Source organism: Apostichopus japonicus, chromosome 3, assembly GCF_037975245.1.
Source record: "Apostichopus japonicus isolate 1M-3 chromosome 3, ASM3797524v1, whole genome shotgun sequence".
Taxonomy (NCBI): Eukaryota; Metazoa; Echinodermata; class Holothuroidea; order Aspidochirotida; family Stichopodidae; genus Apostichopus; species Apostichopus japonicus.
In genome coordinates this window covers 29,047,834-29,064,308 of record NC_092563.1, presented here as the reverse complement: position 1 = coordinate 29,064,308, position 16,475 = coordinate 29,047,834, and the positions used below count along the sequence as shown (strand labels likewise).

At 37.1% G+C, this 16,475-nt stretch overlaps 1 protein-coding gene and 1 long non-coding RNA gene across 8 annotated transcripts; one reads left to right on the top strand and one right to left on the bottom strand.

The window, feature by feature from the left end:
• Positions 1 to 4,842: 4,842 nt before the first annotated feature.
• Positions 4,843 to 7,139, bottom strand: LOC139965770 (uncharacterized). 6 transcript variants are annotated; one of them, XR_011792381.1, is made up of 3 exons: positions 7,002 to 7,139; positions 6,386 to 6,527; positions 4,843 to 4,955 (listed from the first exon to the last, which is right to left on the bottom strand). It is a non-coding gene; the product is annotated as an uncharacterized lncRNA (long non-coding RNA). The 6 variants fall into 6 exon arrangements; XR_011792382.1 differs by having other exon boundaries at positions 6,982 to 7,070; XR_011792386.1 differs by lacking the exon at positions 7,002 to 7,139 and adding an exon at positions 6,857 to 6,968.
• A 525-nt stretch (positions 7,140 to 7,664) lies between these two features.
• Positions 7,665 to 15,424, top strand: LOC139965769 (craniofacial development protein 1-like). 2 transcript variants are annotated; one of them, XM_071968460.1, is made up of 8 exons: positions 7,665 to 7,824; positions 9,310 to 9,421; positions 9,869 to 10,118; positions 11,273 to 11,412; positions 11,693 to 11,791; positions 13,036 to 13,108; positions 13,496 to 13,581; positions 14,644 to 15,424. In XM_071968460.1, exons 1-8 carry the CDS (start codon positions 7,770 to 7,772, stop codon positions 14,735 to 14,737), a joined length of 909 nt encoding a protein of 302 aa, XP_071824561.1. In that variant the 5' UTR covers positions 7,665 to 7,769; the 3' UTR covers positions 14,738 to 15,424. The 2 variants fall into 2 exon arrangements, with proteins under 2 accessions (XP_071824561.1, XP_071824560.1); XM_071968459.1 differs by having other exon boundaries at positions 11,270 to 11,412.
• The last annotated feature ends 1,051 nt before the right edge of the window (positions 15,425 to 16,475 follow it).

Below are 16,475 nucleotides of genomic sequence, written 5' to 3'. Positions count from 1 at the left end.
ATTTTTTTAGTTCTACCCTTTGTTTCAGTTCAGATACATTAATGGTTTCAGAAGGTAATTTACAGCGTTAGTGACCCAAGTTGCTAACTCTGACAGGACTTGCTCCTTTTGTAACGTGATATGGACTTGTCTTAATTCAATTAATGACTTCCCTTTTGAAGACATGAGGCTCTTCTTGAGACCAGCCCTCAAGGACTTAATGGGAATGAAAGAAAATATTTATGTAGAAGCTGATTCATTCATGTTTTTTGCACATGAGAAGTGTAGCATAATCTGCTTGTGTTTTCTTGAAAACCACTTTGTAGATCTGTCAACCTGTTTGACCTCAAAGTAGGGAGAATAACATTTTTTAGGGCGAAACAATAGGGAGAACAAGGGAAGATAGGGAGTTTGGTAATTTACAACTGAAATGATATAAATACTCCCAAATAAGTATAGTCTACTTATGCAATAGAGTGAGAGAATCATCAAATCAGTGTTTCTTCGCTTTCTACAGGGTTTCTTTTGTAGGCTTCCATTTGAAACAGGGAACAGTGGACTCTGGGTACTGTGACTTCATGGCTAGTATGCTAGATAGAGTCCATTAAGTTTGAGACTTGACCGACTATCTGTCTTGTTCTTGCGAACTACACTGAATAGCCTTCCCTGTTCAGCATTACTGTGGGGAATTACTAAGCATAAGACTAAATTGTTGGCTATTTTCAGAAATGTCGCAAGTGATGAAACATAAAAAAAAGGGGGGAAAAGAATATGAAACCGGGAGATTCGGGTAAAAACCGGGAGTCTCCAGGTAAAACCAGGAGAGTTGAGGGGTCTGACTTTGCAGTACACCTTAAAGATAAAGGAAAACTGATGCGCAATGCTGCAAGTGCATGGTACATGTATTAGTATTTTGAGATTTGAGTCATTAAACATCCAATGCTACAGTGACTTGACTTAAAGGTAGTCTGTTTAGGCCCCAAATTATATAGAGTGATATAATTGCTAGAAGTTTGCAAAAAGTACTTTCCTTGAGGTCTTTACTCTTCAAATTGTTCTCAGACATTTGTAAGGAACATACAAGATGACTGAATGTCCCAGTGAGGAAAATTTCCTCGAAGGTTGTAATAAAAACAGTTTAAGAATTTTGACCAAAGGTGACCATATTTGAATATCTAGCATATTTGGGGCCAATACAGCTTACCTTTAAGACCGGTCCTCAAAGACTCGAGACTCAATTGACCTGAACTTTACATTCATTCTGTCAGGTTCTGAAATGATTTAAAACATTCTTGACAAACAAACCTGATATCACACTGCAGAACCATTTTCATATTTTCAATGGTCAAAAACTGACCTTAAAGCAGGGGCGTCGGAAGCTATTTGGGATTGGTACAGCAGATCAGAGTGTGGCCATCTATCATAATTATGGGGGTGGACTTTTGGTAGGTAAAACTACGCTACCCGCCACCATGGTTGGCGTGTAGCGTAATGGAGAAATTTTGCAAAAATGCCTCCCAGATTGCAGGCAATGGCACTGCCCGAGCTTGAAATCAAGACCTGCCAGAGTAGTCACATTTAGCCTACTTGCTGTCATCATTATTGAAAATTATTGAAAAATATACCTCCCAGATTATTTTTTGCCATTTTTTTCCCCCTTAGTCCTACTTTTTTTTTTTTTTTGGCGCCGTGAATATTGGTCTGGCGTTCGCCGTACCAGCTCCGATGCCCCTGTAAAGTGCCCAAAATCATGAAGCTAACTGGAATTCTTGTTAATCATTACTTATCAGTGATCTGGATTGCCTTTATCTGTCTGTTCTGTGATGTTACAGATTTAATGTTTTCTCCTCCACCATACTTTGTCTGTTGTATATAAGTCTTAGTACACATTAAAGCATTACCTGTGCACTGTGAATGATGCAATGTTCTTGTAAAAATCATAATCAACAATTTGCCACATATTTTTGTATCTTCAGGTTTAAGATTCAAAATTTTATATTACATTTATAACTGTATTGTTTTGTCCATTCTCATATTTTTAAATCTTTCAAAGAAAGAAGAAAAAAGTATAAGTAATAATCACAATCCTTTTAATCATTTTATGCCCTAATTGATCTTTATCTAATAAATATTTACGTTGTAACATTGCCCTTTGTTAGTACATTTTTGTGTATTTTCTTTTGACTTGCATAGTGTGGGTACCGTGGAACTAATAGATTCTCCTCTGATGACCTGCTTTTGATACCCAGCTAATGTTACAGACCCTGTGGTGGTTGACCCAGTTATGATAATATCAACTAATGACCCAGCGATGATACTGATATCGAGCCCCACAAATGAATTAAACCACTGTCGATAAACCACAGATGATACTGACCAATTAATGTTACTAATGATTTTAATGTTATTAATTTTACCAGCCAACATGATACAGTTGGCTCTAGGGGAACTACAATACAATCACTGTGGATTGAAAGTCAATTATACATTTTCTCCGTCTCACAAGTGATGCTGTAGTCCTCTCAACTCGAGAACTCATCCTGTTTGCTGTTCATAAGGGGGTACAGAATTCAGATGATGTAAAAACTACTCCTGATCCTTCAAAGAAAACATGATAGATACCTCTGAATATTACAAAAAACTTGTTTTATTTACAGCTCTGAGAATAATGAGATCCTTTCGAAGTAAATATATCACATATTGCAACTGTTACAGTTTCAAGTTTTGGCAAGCTCTTATGAGAACTCACATGCTAGTTTAATACCAAACAGTCTTGACATTTACCTAAACGTAGTTGATTAAACATGCAAATAAAAAGTATCTCTCCAAAAGCCCATGCACCCTGCTGCCATGGTGATGTTACTTAGAGTAACAGTAAACACATCTTAGACCTCAAGTGAATGACCTCTTAAGTTTACCTCTCCTCTCCTAATCCATTTTGACCATTAACGCACAAAGATCTTTCTCACGTGCTAGTTTAATGTGAAAACAATTTTCTCAAGTCGCAGCCATTTGTTTGTGATGGCAAACGTGACCTCATCACACTAGCATCATCAATCCTGACGGATTCAGCTTCAACCCCCCCCCCCCCGACTCCCCCCCCCCTTCCCCAAGATGAGATGTAGAATACCAGTTTCCAATTCACCAAATGGATGTTGTTAACTAAACCCTTTGTAGTTCTGTAGTTTCCATCTCAAATTCTTGGCCAAGGTCGCTAAACTTCATTCCTGACTTGGATGCTTCCTTCAAGTGCCATTCCGTGATCCTTCAAAGTGTTGCGAGAATTCGGGAAAATGATATGAAGATTACCACTAATGCTTGTCCCCACCCACACACAAATGCCCATAAAGTATTCATCTCAATTTGTGTGGTATGAAAAAGCCCAGCTATGACTGCACCTGTTGATAAATATGGAAAAATTGCATACATGTCATGAGTCAAAAATTAGGGATCTTTGAGAAATGGTTCAAATAGGATCAAGGAACAAATCATCAACTTCAAAATATGTGCAGGTTTCAATTTATTTGAAAGAGGTCTGTGCTGCAGCTAAGAATAGCTAATATGAATGATAGCTTTAAGCCTGACATGAATGATACCTCTAACCATAATATGAATCATACCTAAAAGCACAATGAGAATGATACAGTTCTCAAGCATAATATGAATAATACCTAAATGCACAATGAGAATAATACAGTTCTCAAGCATGATATGAATAATACCTAAATGCACTATGAGAATGATACAGTTCTCAAGCATGATATGAATAATACCTAAATGCACAATGCATGATATGAATAATACCTAAATGCACAATGAGAATGATACAGTTCTGAGTATCATATGATACCTATAATGATATGAATGATATCAGTTTCCCAAATATGATTTATACCTTTAAGCATATATGATATCCATAACACATTATGAATGATACATCAATGATACCAGTAAACATGATATCTGTCCATAATATTGAAAGATACTTCTCAGGCCTCTGAATTCAGGATATTTACTGGCTATATTTATATGCCAATGGATTCACTATTTGCCAGTAAAAAAAGGTATGGGCAGTTAACTGCTGTTAGACATTAAGAACTTACGCACATGTTGGTCAATCAGTCAACAATTGTCAGTCAAAGATTTTTGTCAAGACATTAGCCCTATATTACTGCTTACTGTCAGCAATTTACTATTTTGCTGTTCTTAAAAGCCTGTACATTAACATACAGTATGTGTGTTGTAATTCAGAAAAATGCCAGGTGAGAACTTGATTTTGGCCAGTAGAGTATTTAAGCGAAGGCACTTTTTGTAGCAAGAGGCTAAATTTGTGAAAATTTAAGGCCTGCTTCTATGCATTTTATGAAAAATATTGCAGTGCAATAGACAATCAGTACTTAGTATGTATAGCACTGCATAGCAGAAGCTGGCAATGCTGTTGACATGGATTGCAACATAACTTGTACAGGTCATACAGAAACACTATAACATTGTTTATATTTGGAGTGTTAGCTCAGTGGTTAACGCCGGTGCCTTCCAATCCTAAGGTCCCCGGTACAAGTCACTCCAAGATTAATGTATGGCGTCCAGTTACAGAGTTGTTGACAATTGACAATTCATAATCATGGACGTTAAATGTGAATCTAAGAGACTGACTTCGGTCAGCTTGCGGCTTTGATAAGCCAACGAGGCTTCTTCGTGAGTTCCTGCTTGCAGGAGGATCTAAAATACATACATACATACACGCATTTGTTTGTAGTTACACTGGTTGGTTAGCTGTCAGAATTATCTCTGAGTTAACTCACTAGTGATAGTGCCGCCTGTGATAGGGCCTATAAGCCCCATTGCTAGGATCAGTATGGGATAAAAACGGCCCACTTTGTGCTTTCTGAGAGCCCAAAAAGAAATGGATGCAGTCACAGCATGAACCAAGACGGAGGAAATTAGAAACCACAGGAAAATCTGAAGCCACATTTCTGAAAGAGATAATAATAATAAAATATAAAGGATCTTATTTATAGGGGGCTACTGAAATATCTGTCAGAAATCAAACACTACATGATCAACATTACATTATCTAATAAAAAGCTCTTACAAAATTATCATTTGAATATATAGTGAAATGTGAACAAAGAAAAGATATTTACACCGTTCTTACCGAGACTTATGCTTTACCCTAGAAACAAATAACTTGCCATAGAAATTCAAACATCAAATATCCTGCGAATTTACTTTCAGGATAGCTTTCATTGGATGGAAATGCTTGATGACAGTTTTATTTCTAATTCAATGTTACATTATCTTTATCATACTAAAATTTCCACTGCCACTATGTATATTTTCAACAAACCTCTTGATGGGATTTCTTTTGCAGGCTGTAAGAATAATACAACCAGTGTTTTATTTGTACTAACAATGCTTACAGTGCTTGTCCAAAGCATTCTTGAACCCATTCACACTACTTGCAAGTACAACTTTCTCAGGCAAACCGTTCCACTCATTCGCAACCCTTTTAGAAAAAAATTATGCCGAATATTAATCCTACTTTGTGATTTTTGGAGTTTAAGACAATGACCTCTGGTACAACTTCTACTAGCATACATAAAAAAGTCAGTGAAGGATAAATTGTCAAAACCATACACAATCTTGAAAACCTGAATCAAGTCATGACCACGTAACCTTATAAGCCCAGTGTGGTGAGATTCAACAGTTGTAACCGCCTCTAATAATGAACACTCTTTAAGGAACTAATCATCTTATAGAAGCCCTCCTCTGGACCTTTCCAGTACTTCCTTATCCTTAGCAAAATATGGGTTCCAAGCCTGCACAGCATACTCCAGATAAGGCCTAACCAACTGCTTATAAAGCAGAACTACTATGTCCTCTATCAGAAAACTGAATTACCAAGTATATATGTACAGTATGTTATATGATGCAGTTTAAAGGCTGTGAAAAGTTCGCGCAAAAAGAAACGTCTCATGCCGGTAATCTGACCTAGTTTCCAATGAGGTGTAACAGAAGTGTTAGACACCACCATTGATCCCAGAAAATACACACACATCTTGCTACCATCGGTAATTAGACACTAGTGTACAGTCAGTACATAAGCTGTGTTAGACACCACCATTGATCCCAGAAAATACACACACATCTTGCTACCATCGGTAATTAGACACTAGTGTACAGTCAGTACATAAGCTGCGATCAGTACCCACAGCACAGTGTACAAACGATGCAGCGATGGACATCTCAGGTCCAGCTAAAGATAACAAGGTATCACGTTTCATTAATGTCTGCATTTTGTAGCGACAGGAACAAAACGACACTTGCAAGCAACAGAATGTTAACTGTTTCAGATGGCCGTTTGGGGCGAGTCTTCAATGCCTTTAATCTAGTAAAACCTCACCTTGGAAGGTAGTAATTTCTGAGTCACCCTTGATGGAAGGAAATCTTAACAACATTCTGAAATACTGCTTTGAAACGCTCTTCATTCATCACTTGTCCATCTTACCAAATCTTGGGTGCCCTACCATTAGACTACATATATGCTACCAAAACAAAAGAAGAGGAAAGAACAGTGAAACAATGAAGACAATAAAGAAAACATGTTGGTCAAATCGAACATCTGTTACAATGCCCAGTTAATTATTTCAACCCACATCTCTATCTAGGATAAACATTTGTTTCCTGCCGGACTACCGTCTGCTAAAATTCAGTCAGGCCTAAGATAAGTCAGCTAGTAATAGACGTCACTTGGTGACCTACGCTTCAGTGGCTATCTACAGTAAGTTAGCCTATGTAGGCTAGACGTAGGGTAACTAATGCATGGTACTTGGTAGGGATAGGTAGGCTACTTCACCAATGGGTATACCAGTACTTAGGCTATATTTTGTCCAACCATCTGATTACGTCGCAAGAGAAGCCAGTGAATCGAATTATTCCTGTCTGCCTTAGCTAGGAATGCTAAATCAATTGGGATAAACATCAAACGGAGATGATTACCGTAAAGTTAGATGACTTACTATTGGCAGGGTGTGTAAATGTTACATATACACTGGCCCCTGTTTACATTTTCCTAGCATTCTTATCTGTACGATGATATGGTAACGTTGTTTTTCAATACCTCCTACGACCTGTTTGAAGGTAGCAGCCACTAACAGCAGCCCTTTTGTATACAACATCGGTACGCGTCGTTGGCCAGTGATGTTTGTACACTGTGACGAGCGCGGTATATAAATCGGTCAAGAAATCGTCCTTGTTACCGATAGTAGAGATATACCACAAGAAAAAGGAACATTTCTATTTTAATGTGGTACCAACCGGACCTTTCAACTAGGTCGATAACTCAAATTAATCGATTTTGAAGAAAACAAAATTATCATGTTTTTGGACCATTACATATTACGTATATAGAGCGCGTTTAGAAAGGGCCACTTTTGTCAAGAATTAGGCTTTGTTACCGATAGTAGAGGTATATCATGTGAAAGAGGAACCTTTCTTCTTTAATGTGGTGCTAACCAGACCTCTCATCTAGGTCGATAACTCAATTTAATCGATTTTGAAAGAAAGAAAAAACAATACCTTTCTTATTTATGTATATTAATTGACCAACATACACTCGACTGCAGTGTCAGTATAACACACACACGACCGCAGTGGCAGTATTGTGTGTCATATCTTACTGTCCTTTTTCTCTTAGTGGCTGCTGTTAGTGTCTGCTCTTAGTGGTTGCTACCTTCAATGAGGCAGGCCTACGTTCTTCAACTTTCCGGTTATTGAATGTCAGTGTCATGGCGGATTCAGAAGACGATTACAGCTCGAGTGACGACTCAGACTATGTACCTGGTGAGAAGAATGATTTGTGATGTTTACATAACGATTATATAAGCGTCTTAAGTTTTTGCATAATGTATGTTGCAGGTGTAGGCTAGTTAAACGATCTACAACTGTAACATTGTCATTATCCTAGGTAGCTATTTCACGAAAAACTTCAGCACATCAAAACATTCATATTGTGTGAGATTGATGTCAACCATATCCATTTTACAAAGCAGTATGGTAATAAGAATCGCCTCGTCTAATTTTAAGTGTTATCTCTATACTACGTACCTTTCTCAATTACCCTGAAGTTCTTAATTACCCTGAAGTCAGCATGTGCAGATGATAAGTAACATTCAATTAAATTTATGTCTACAGTAATATTTTACAAGTAGATTAAGTAGAGCCCACATGTGGCATTCATGCCATGGAACTATATCTCTGTCCAGGTGCTGAGTGAATAAGGAAACAATGAAATAAACAAGGGCAGTATGTTATACTGTATTTGTCTCACTACTGGGTAAATAACATGTACATTGTCCTATTCATCATGTAGCTGGTAGAACTTGTAAATCCTTCATCCATCAGGCTACTGAGGGAATAACATGATGCAGCCCCTCTTTTGTGTGGATGAATGGTTATTCTCTGTCTTGCTGTCATGTGAATCAAATGATACCTTCCTCTCATTCAGCTGGCTGCTGGATGAAATGGCACAATAAACTATATTGGGTACTAATTTAGAATCCGTACCATTCTACTATTTCTGTTAATCCATATCCCGCTTACTATCTCTCTCCCACATTCATGTAATCACTCCCTATTTCCACCTCCTGTTCTTCTATCTCCGAATCCTAACCGGATTATACAGTTGTTATTTCTGCCGATTCAAAGTAAGCTTTCCCATTCATATGGTATGGATTCTAAAGTTAGGCCCTATATTGCAGTCCTATTAGTCATCCCATCTTTGACAGCCTCAAACTCTATGACATACTCAATTACTAACAATTACTATAATTGTCAGTAAAAAGTCACCTCTCTCTTCCCATTACTGACATATATGCTGAAGCTATTGCTTATGAGAATTTGCTATGTATTTGCTTAAAACCTTTCATTCAGTTTTGAAAATAGTAGATTCTGGGTCTGTAATGTATCATGAAGAGCCCAATCAGGGTTGCCAGCTTACTAGACTTTACGGAAACTCTTAAGATAAGTTTGCTGATATTTAACGACACCAAATATAACGGAAAAGCATAAACGGTATCTAGGTTGATTTCCTACTTTCTCACAAAATTATAAAATAAATTAATAATTCAAAATTATTACTTGTGTTGTGTGTTAAAATTTACTTTTCTCCTTTCTTTTTTTCCCCTTTTCTTTATTGGTTTCACATATATCTTTTTAAATCAGAACTTGTAACCAGAAATGAACTGAAATGTGTGCATGTCTTTGCCTTAATGGCCCATTTGGTCACCTATTTATGTTTCTCACTAACTATGTTACTATTTTCCTCAGATGTTGCTGTAAGCGATTCTGATTCTGGGCAGGATGACCAAGACGAAAATGGTGAAGCAATTGAAAGCAAAGGAAAAGGGAAAAAGATTAAAAAGGATGCTAGCATCAAACGGTAATCACCACAGCTATTAACACACATTTTCTTGTAATGTAGATGTATAGTTTGTCTTAATACATGAAATATTTAAAGTTTTGAATTGATGAGAGCTCTATTATTGAAAGATGAATGCAAACATTGTAAATTAAAACATTTTAAATGACTTATCCTAGTGGATTCTAAGTGAGGTTAACATATGCTTGTTAAATGTATACGGCAGATGACCAAAGAGAAACTATTTTAGTAATGCTTGCTGAATAACTGCAAACTGGTACATCTATATGGAAACAATACTAATGCTTCTTGTGATCAAATTTTAAACCAATAGGACAAGGAAAAAAGAAAAACACACGAGTGACAATAACAAAAAAGGTTCAATAAATTGATTATTACCTCCATTCTGAAGAATAACAAATTTGATTGACAAGTCCATTGTAATAGCAAGTTGTTTTTGATCTCAAGGAAGAGAAAGGGCGGCATAAAACTCGAAGGAGAAGATGTTGATGGTGAGGAATGTCTGGATGAAGAGCAAGAACAAACAGAATTGGAAGAAGAGAGAAAGGCATTGGCAGAGGAGGAGAGAAAAGCCAAAGCAGAAGAGGAACAGGAGAGGGAAAAGCAAAAAGCAGATGAACTCTGGAAGAGCCTACTGAGTGATGTAGGACCACGCCCGAAAGCAACCTCATCTACCACAAATGGCAGCAAGATGAAGGTACCTTTTAAAGTCTCATTCTGTATTCCATTGTATGTATTAAAGGGTGTGAAGACTCGCGCACAAAGAAACGTCTCGTGCAGGTAATCTGACCTAGTTTCGAATGAGGTGTAACAGAAATGTTAAACACCACCATTGATCCCAGAAAATACACATACAGCTTGCTACCATCAGTAATTAGACACTAGTGTACAGTCAATACATGCAGCTACAGTCAATACCCACAGCACAGTGTACTTAGCAGCGTGGACATCTCTCAGGTCTAGATAAAAGATAACAAGGTATCATGTTTCATTACTGTCTGTATTTTGTAGCGACAAGAAGAAAACCTCATTTGCCTTTAATAAGGGAAGGTACTGTTTTGGCCCCTTTTTGTTTACTGTGTACACATCAGATGCCACATCATGAAATGACAGCTGTCCATTAATTAAGTTTGCTAATGATGATGATACTGCCCTGGTTGGTCTGATTACAGAAGATGACGATAGCGCTTATTGAGACCAAACTTTCTTGAACTTAACAAGATGAAGACAAGGGAGACGGTAATTAATTTTTAGGAAAGTCACAATCGAACCCACAGAGGTAATCATTAAAGACAGCGTTGTCAAGTGTGTCTCAACCTACAAGTATCTTGGTGTATTAATAGATGATCGGCTGGCTTAGCATGACCACATTGATTATTTGGATAAAAGGATCAACCCGAGATTGCATTGTCTCTGTAAATTAAAGCAATTTAATATCAATAGCCACATCCTTAGACATAGTGTTTGTAAACAACACCGCATGCTCTGAAATAGACAGACGTGTTCAATGTTACTTTTATAGGTAGTAGTGTACTAACTCTTCTAAAATAGATACACGAAGTTCATGTGGATTGGTTCCAAATTTAAAGAGGTAGCATGAATGAATGAATGAATGAATGAATGAATGAATGAATGAATGAATGAATGAATGAATGAATGAATTCTGAGAGTCGTCAGAGTGCAAGAGACACCAAAGCAGCTAGCTTGAATGTGTTAATCTTCAGAGTTTATATGGGTCATTTAAGTTATTAACAATACTTTAGATTTGTTTTCTATGTAGGTTTGGTGCACAAAGAATGTATCAGTTTGATTTCTTCATACATAATGTGTTTTATTTCTGTTATCCAGCAGACAAATTCATCGGCGTCATTAGACATTAAGGACACGTCAACTAAAGAGGTTGCTCCTGGCAGGAAGGGTGATGCGGCTACCAGTAGCCAGAAAACCGTGACAATTACCAAAGTCTTCGACTTTGCTGGGGAAGAAGTCAAGTAAGGCGATTTCTAAATATCACAGTATCTATCACTATTTTTGTTGTGTTTTAAATATTGATATCTTCTTAGTTAGTGTTTATATGCCCAATACTGCAACAAACTGTAGATGGAATGATAGTTTCCTTCTATGCAATAGATTTTCAATTTTTTTTTTTTTATCTGACTGACATTTTGTGTGTCTTGTTTCGAGACCATTGTTAACCCATATTTTGTGATTCTTTAAAAGTTGACTTGAAAAGACAAATATGAAAACGGTTTTTCCTTGTGATCTTTCTAGAGTTACAAAAGCTGTAAAAGCTGATTCACAAGAAGCTAAGGTGTTAACGACGAAACCAGCAGAAGCAACGAAGGCAAGCATAGGACAGCTTCCGTTAGGGTGAGTATGTACAGTAACAATCTACATGTTTCACCACATATTAGTTGCGTATTTAGAATGTTAAGGACAACTCGCTGTATCAATCAGTCATTTCTCCATTCTTATCCTTCCATCCAATTCTACTCTTTCTGTCCCTTTTCCCCATTCCTTTCCATTATTTCTCCTTTGTCACCCCCGCCCTTTTTTCACCCCTTTTTTCCTCCTTCCACCTCCTTCCTTTCTCTGTTCTTCAGCATATCCTTTTTCTCTTTTTCTTCCTCTTCCTCTCCCTCCTCATCCTTCCCTTCCATCCCCTTGCTTCCCCCTTTCTGTTCCTTTGTCTTTCATTCCTGCCCCTTAATTCCAACCCCTCTACCCCCCCCCCTCTATCCCTCCCAATAACAATACAAACAAATGGTGTATATAAAATGACAGTCAAGAGTAAATGTTATTTTTTACTACTGCATGCAGAACACATTAAATTCTAAGCACACTGATGAAGTTTGAATGCACTCTGACAATGCATGATCCAGATATTGATAGTTTGAAATTGTCACTGTTGATACCGTAGGTGAACTTGAAGCAAACAAGTGTTATGTCATAGTTGACCACTGACTGCAAAATGCTTCAATGTTTTGTTTTATGATTTCACTTTACCGTTTCGACGTTGGATAAGATAGTGTTCCATCTTTAACTTTTAGAATCTGAAGTTAACAAAATACCAATTAAGTGGTGTATTCGTTTGTCAATGAATCCCCATTTGGGAAGAAGAAAATCAGATGTACAAATAATTTATAAGAAGAAAATACTTAAAACAAAATTTGTCGGTGTGCCTCTGTTACATCGCATCCAATCTCTGCCTCGAGTTCCCATGTTTGTACCAAAATATGTTAACTAAAATGTTGATGTATGGAACACCATATGTAGGAGTTGAAGGCAAATTTCACCGCGATGCATAAAGTATGTCCCTGGTTTTATCAGTCAAAGAATACATATTCACCTGCACTATTTCGGGATTTAGAAACCGGGATGAACAATTCATTATATGATGAGATATGAAGTGATTCTGTAATTTAAACTGCCAAGTTTTGGCACAATCCCATGAACCCAATCAAAATTTTACCTCTAGCGGATTGATTAAATATGTTGCAGTACCTAAAGACCTGAGAACTATTCCTAGTCTGTTTACTGCCGCCTTTCTCAACAATACTCAACAATACAACAATACTTTCTCAACAATACTTGTTTCATTTTCTCGTTTGCAGAGGTAAAAGGAAACCTGGAGGTGTCAGCTCTGTCCTTGGAAAAATAAATAAGAAACCCAAAATTAGTGTCCTGGTGAGTTGATATGCACTTTAACAAGTACTCTTGGTTTGATGTTTTATGTTGTTAGGCACAGCAATAGCAGAAACAAATGCAAAGCTAACCGACCTTGCCTAACCCACCCTACCCCTCTCCCTCCCATCTCCTCCTCCCCTCTCTCAGAGTAGCAAGAGCCGGTTCCCCCAGTCCATTCAATATCCATGGGCCCACAAGGGTTGGTTCCAGCCTTTCCAACTAAGGGATGGATAGCTCATTTGCTGCAGCACTGGGTTTTTACCTCAGAAGTCACACAGGCTAGCAGTAAAACCATACTTTGTTGTCCTTTTTGGTTATAAATACAGCGTGAATCGAGGCTATTTTCTGCATAAATAATTGATTGTTATAATTTTGTTTTCCTTCCAGGAGAAATCTAAGCTGGATTGGGATTCTTTTAAAAGTAAAGAGGGAATTGTAGAGGAACTGAAGATACACAATAAAGGAAAGGAAGGGTGAGTCTGGGGTTCAAATAGGTGAAAAAGTAACCAAAACAGGTCCTAAGGTATTGTCATAAAGTAACATGTGGATTTGATTTTTTTTAATGTACTAAAAGGGAGAATGAAGGATTTGTAAACACTTTCTAGCCAGAACAGACACTCTCAAACATTTTTTCCTCAAAGCAAGAACAAACATCAAGACTACATCATATGTAGGGGTACCATATTTCTTTGTTTTGAAAAGTCAGTCAATGCTTCCTGGCAGGGGGGGTTCTAAGAGGGGATGTCTCCCCATATCACAAAATAGTTAAATAAATAACCATTATTGTAGGTAACACTATGTACTATGCAGCTCGCATAACAAACCTTTTCTGTTCAAGCTTGTGAGGATAATATTTATCCATCAATTATGTTTGTGCGTTGAGATTTCAAAAATGGTCACTTATAGTGATGCAATCAAAATGTATAAAAATTTTTTTTTTTTTATAGTTGGCGTTTTGTAAAAGCAGTGATATTCTTAGTTTTCTGGCAGGAAAATGTATTTTCGTTGCGAAAGCTGGACAATGGTGATTAAGCAGGACATATGGTAACCCTATAATCATATGTGCATCCTTGTTGCTGCATGACAGTTTTGAACATCAGATCAAGTATAAATGACTGGTTACACAAGATGCCAAGTATAAACCATTGATAGCTCACAAATACCTGCTTGTCCCTTCATAAAGCTAGTGAACCAGAAGCCTGTTATTTAGGCAAAAATGTTCCCTTGGTCATGGCAAATTTAATTTCAACCCTGGATGACACTGTGTTAAATTGTGTATTAAATTACTGTCATGGAATTTGTTATGGTTTGATAAAAAATTTACCCAAAATTTTGTTTTATAGTTGCAAATTGTGTATCAAAATCATTTAACGTTGATGGTATTTTTAGCAATGGACTTCATAACATATAAAAGTAAAATTTTCTATTTAATTCTTTCTATAAATCATGGTTCAACTAGGAAACATTCATAAATGGTTTTAGCTCTAAGTTCAATTTAACTTGCTTGTTCTTATTGCTATCTTGATCTTTTACAGATTCCTGCAGAAGCAAGACTTCTTGATGGAGACTGACCTGCGACAGTACGAAATCGAACGAAAGATGAGGATGGGTCAGAGTGGTGGGAGATGAAGTCAGATGCTGTTCGCAACATCATCTCCCTAAGTCCTCTCTCCAGCTTCAGGTTCAATTGCAGCAGTCCTATTTGGAGCAGCCCTATTTGGAGCAGCCCTATTTGGAGCAGCCCTATTTAGAGCAGCCCTATTTGGAGCAGCCCTATTTGGAGCAGCCCTAAATGATCACTTATGTGATGACTTTTAAAGGATCACATAAGTGCACATGTTTTAACAATATCAGTGTGCCTACTTAGGTGTCATTCTTGGCAATCCATGGTTGGTTACAATTTACTGTTACAACAGGAAATATTTGTAAAGTGGATTGTGCACCATATCCTTCCGTAGTGACTAGTAACAGTTTCATTGAAGAAGGAAGACATCTTCATGTGGAATTTCCCTTGAAAGATATGCAGTTGGCAAGGAAAAACTGTCCATAATTGCTAATAACACAGTGCAAGGGATCCTAGCAGGTCGTACCCTAACAGAGTACTCTATAGGATATGTTGGTGGTTAGGCTATTCATAAATATGCAACAGTGATGCCATAGGCAGTAGCATAGCAACAGGAGTGGCGGGAGGTACTCTGCCACTCAGAAACATATGCAGAAGCAAAGCATGGACAAGGCATAAACACGGAACAGAAAAAAGATGATTGGAAAAGAAAAGTGAGAGTAACATTATAACTCAATAGAATAAGTAGAGACTTGAAAATAATACCATGGAAATCATAACACATTAAGCATTCCTGCACCTTTCTCATTCGTGGATATAGCTTTACAGTGTATCAGTGTAGAGTTACTGTTGCAAACATGTTGGTAGTATGGCTAGGCTAGGGATAGTGTGAAGTGTGTGGATAACTGTACAGGAGAGATTTTATTTTCAGTCAGCTAGAAGCATCGGTGATATCATCGTCTGTGTAAGAGTAGATGACGAAAAATGCTGACAAAATACTTACCAAACAAGCTATTTCAAGTGTTACTCTCTAAGAATCAGATCAAAAGGAGTCTTTTTTTTGTGTGTATAGAATAAACCTAGTTGCCAAAGGTAATCTGACTAAGGAATGATAATAGTTCCTAAACTTACTGATTGACCTATGCCCATTGGATTTGTGATATGTTGTCAATATCCAGAAAACACAGATATCAAAATAGATTGATGCATGTGTATCATAAAGCACATGTACTCATGAATGTAGTCTCCAAGGTTTAATGTAAATCACATGATAGTCTCACTTGTTTACAAAACACCTCTGAACATGATTTCTGAAGCAGGAAGGGATTTTTTAAAGGAATGCCTGTTTAAACTTATTCCGAACTCAGAGGTTACACTCTGGTTGTGGTTTTGTGATAAGGTGGCTGTAATGAACAAAACATTGAAGCAATGGTTATGATAATTTATGCATTTATTCTTTATTTCTGATTATGACAAGGAATGCTTTCTCTTGGTTTTGCAATTTAATTTTTCTTTTTTAATTCAATGTCTTGTTTGCAGGGGTGGGGAAGGGAGTTGATTGACACACAATGAAGAATCCTGTGTGATATTTTAAGATGGTGTTTGTTGGCAACTTTTTAAGATAATGATCTGCTCAATCTGGAAGCAATCTATACTGCTCTCTACTTGTATTTTCCACTACTTTTAAAAGTGAAATTCACAATGCCAGAGCTATGGAGAAAAATGTTGCTCTTGTGAATTTTTAAATTGATTCATTAATTTAGTTGTGCCTAAGGAGAGGGGGATGCTATTAAAATGGTAAGG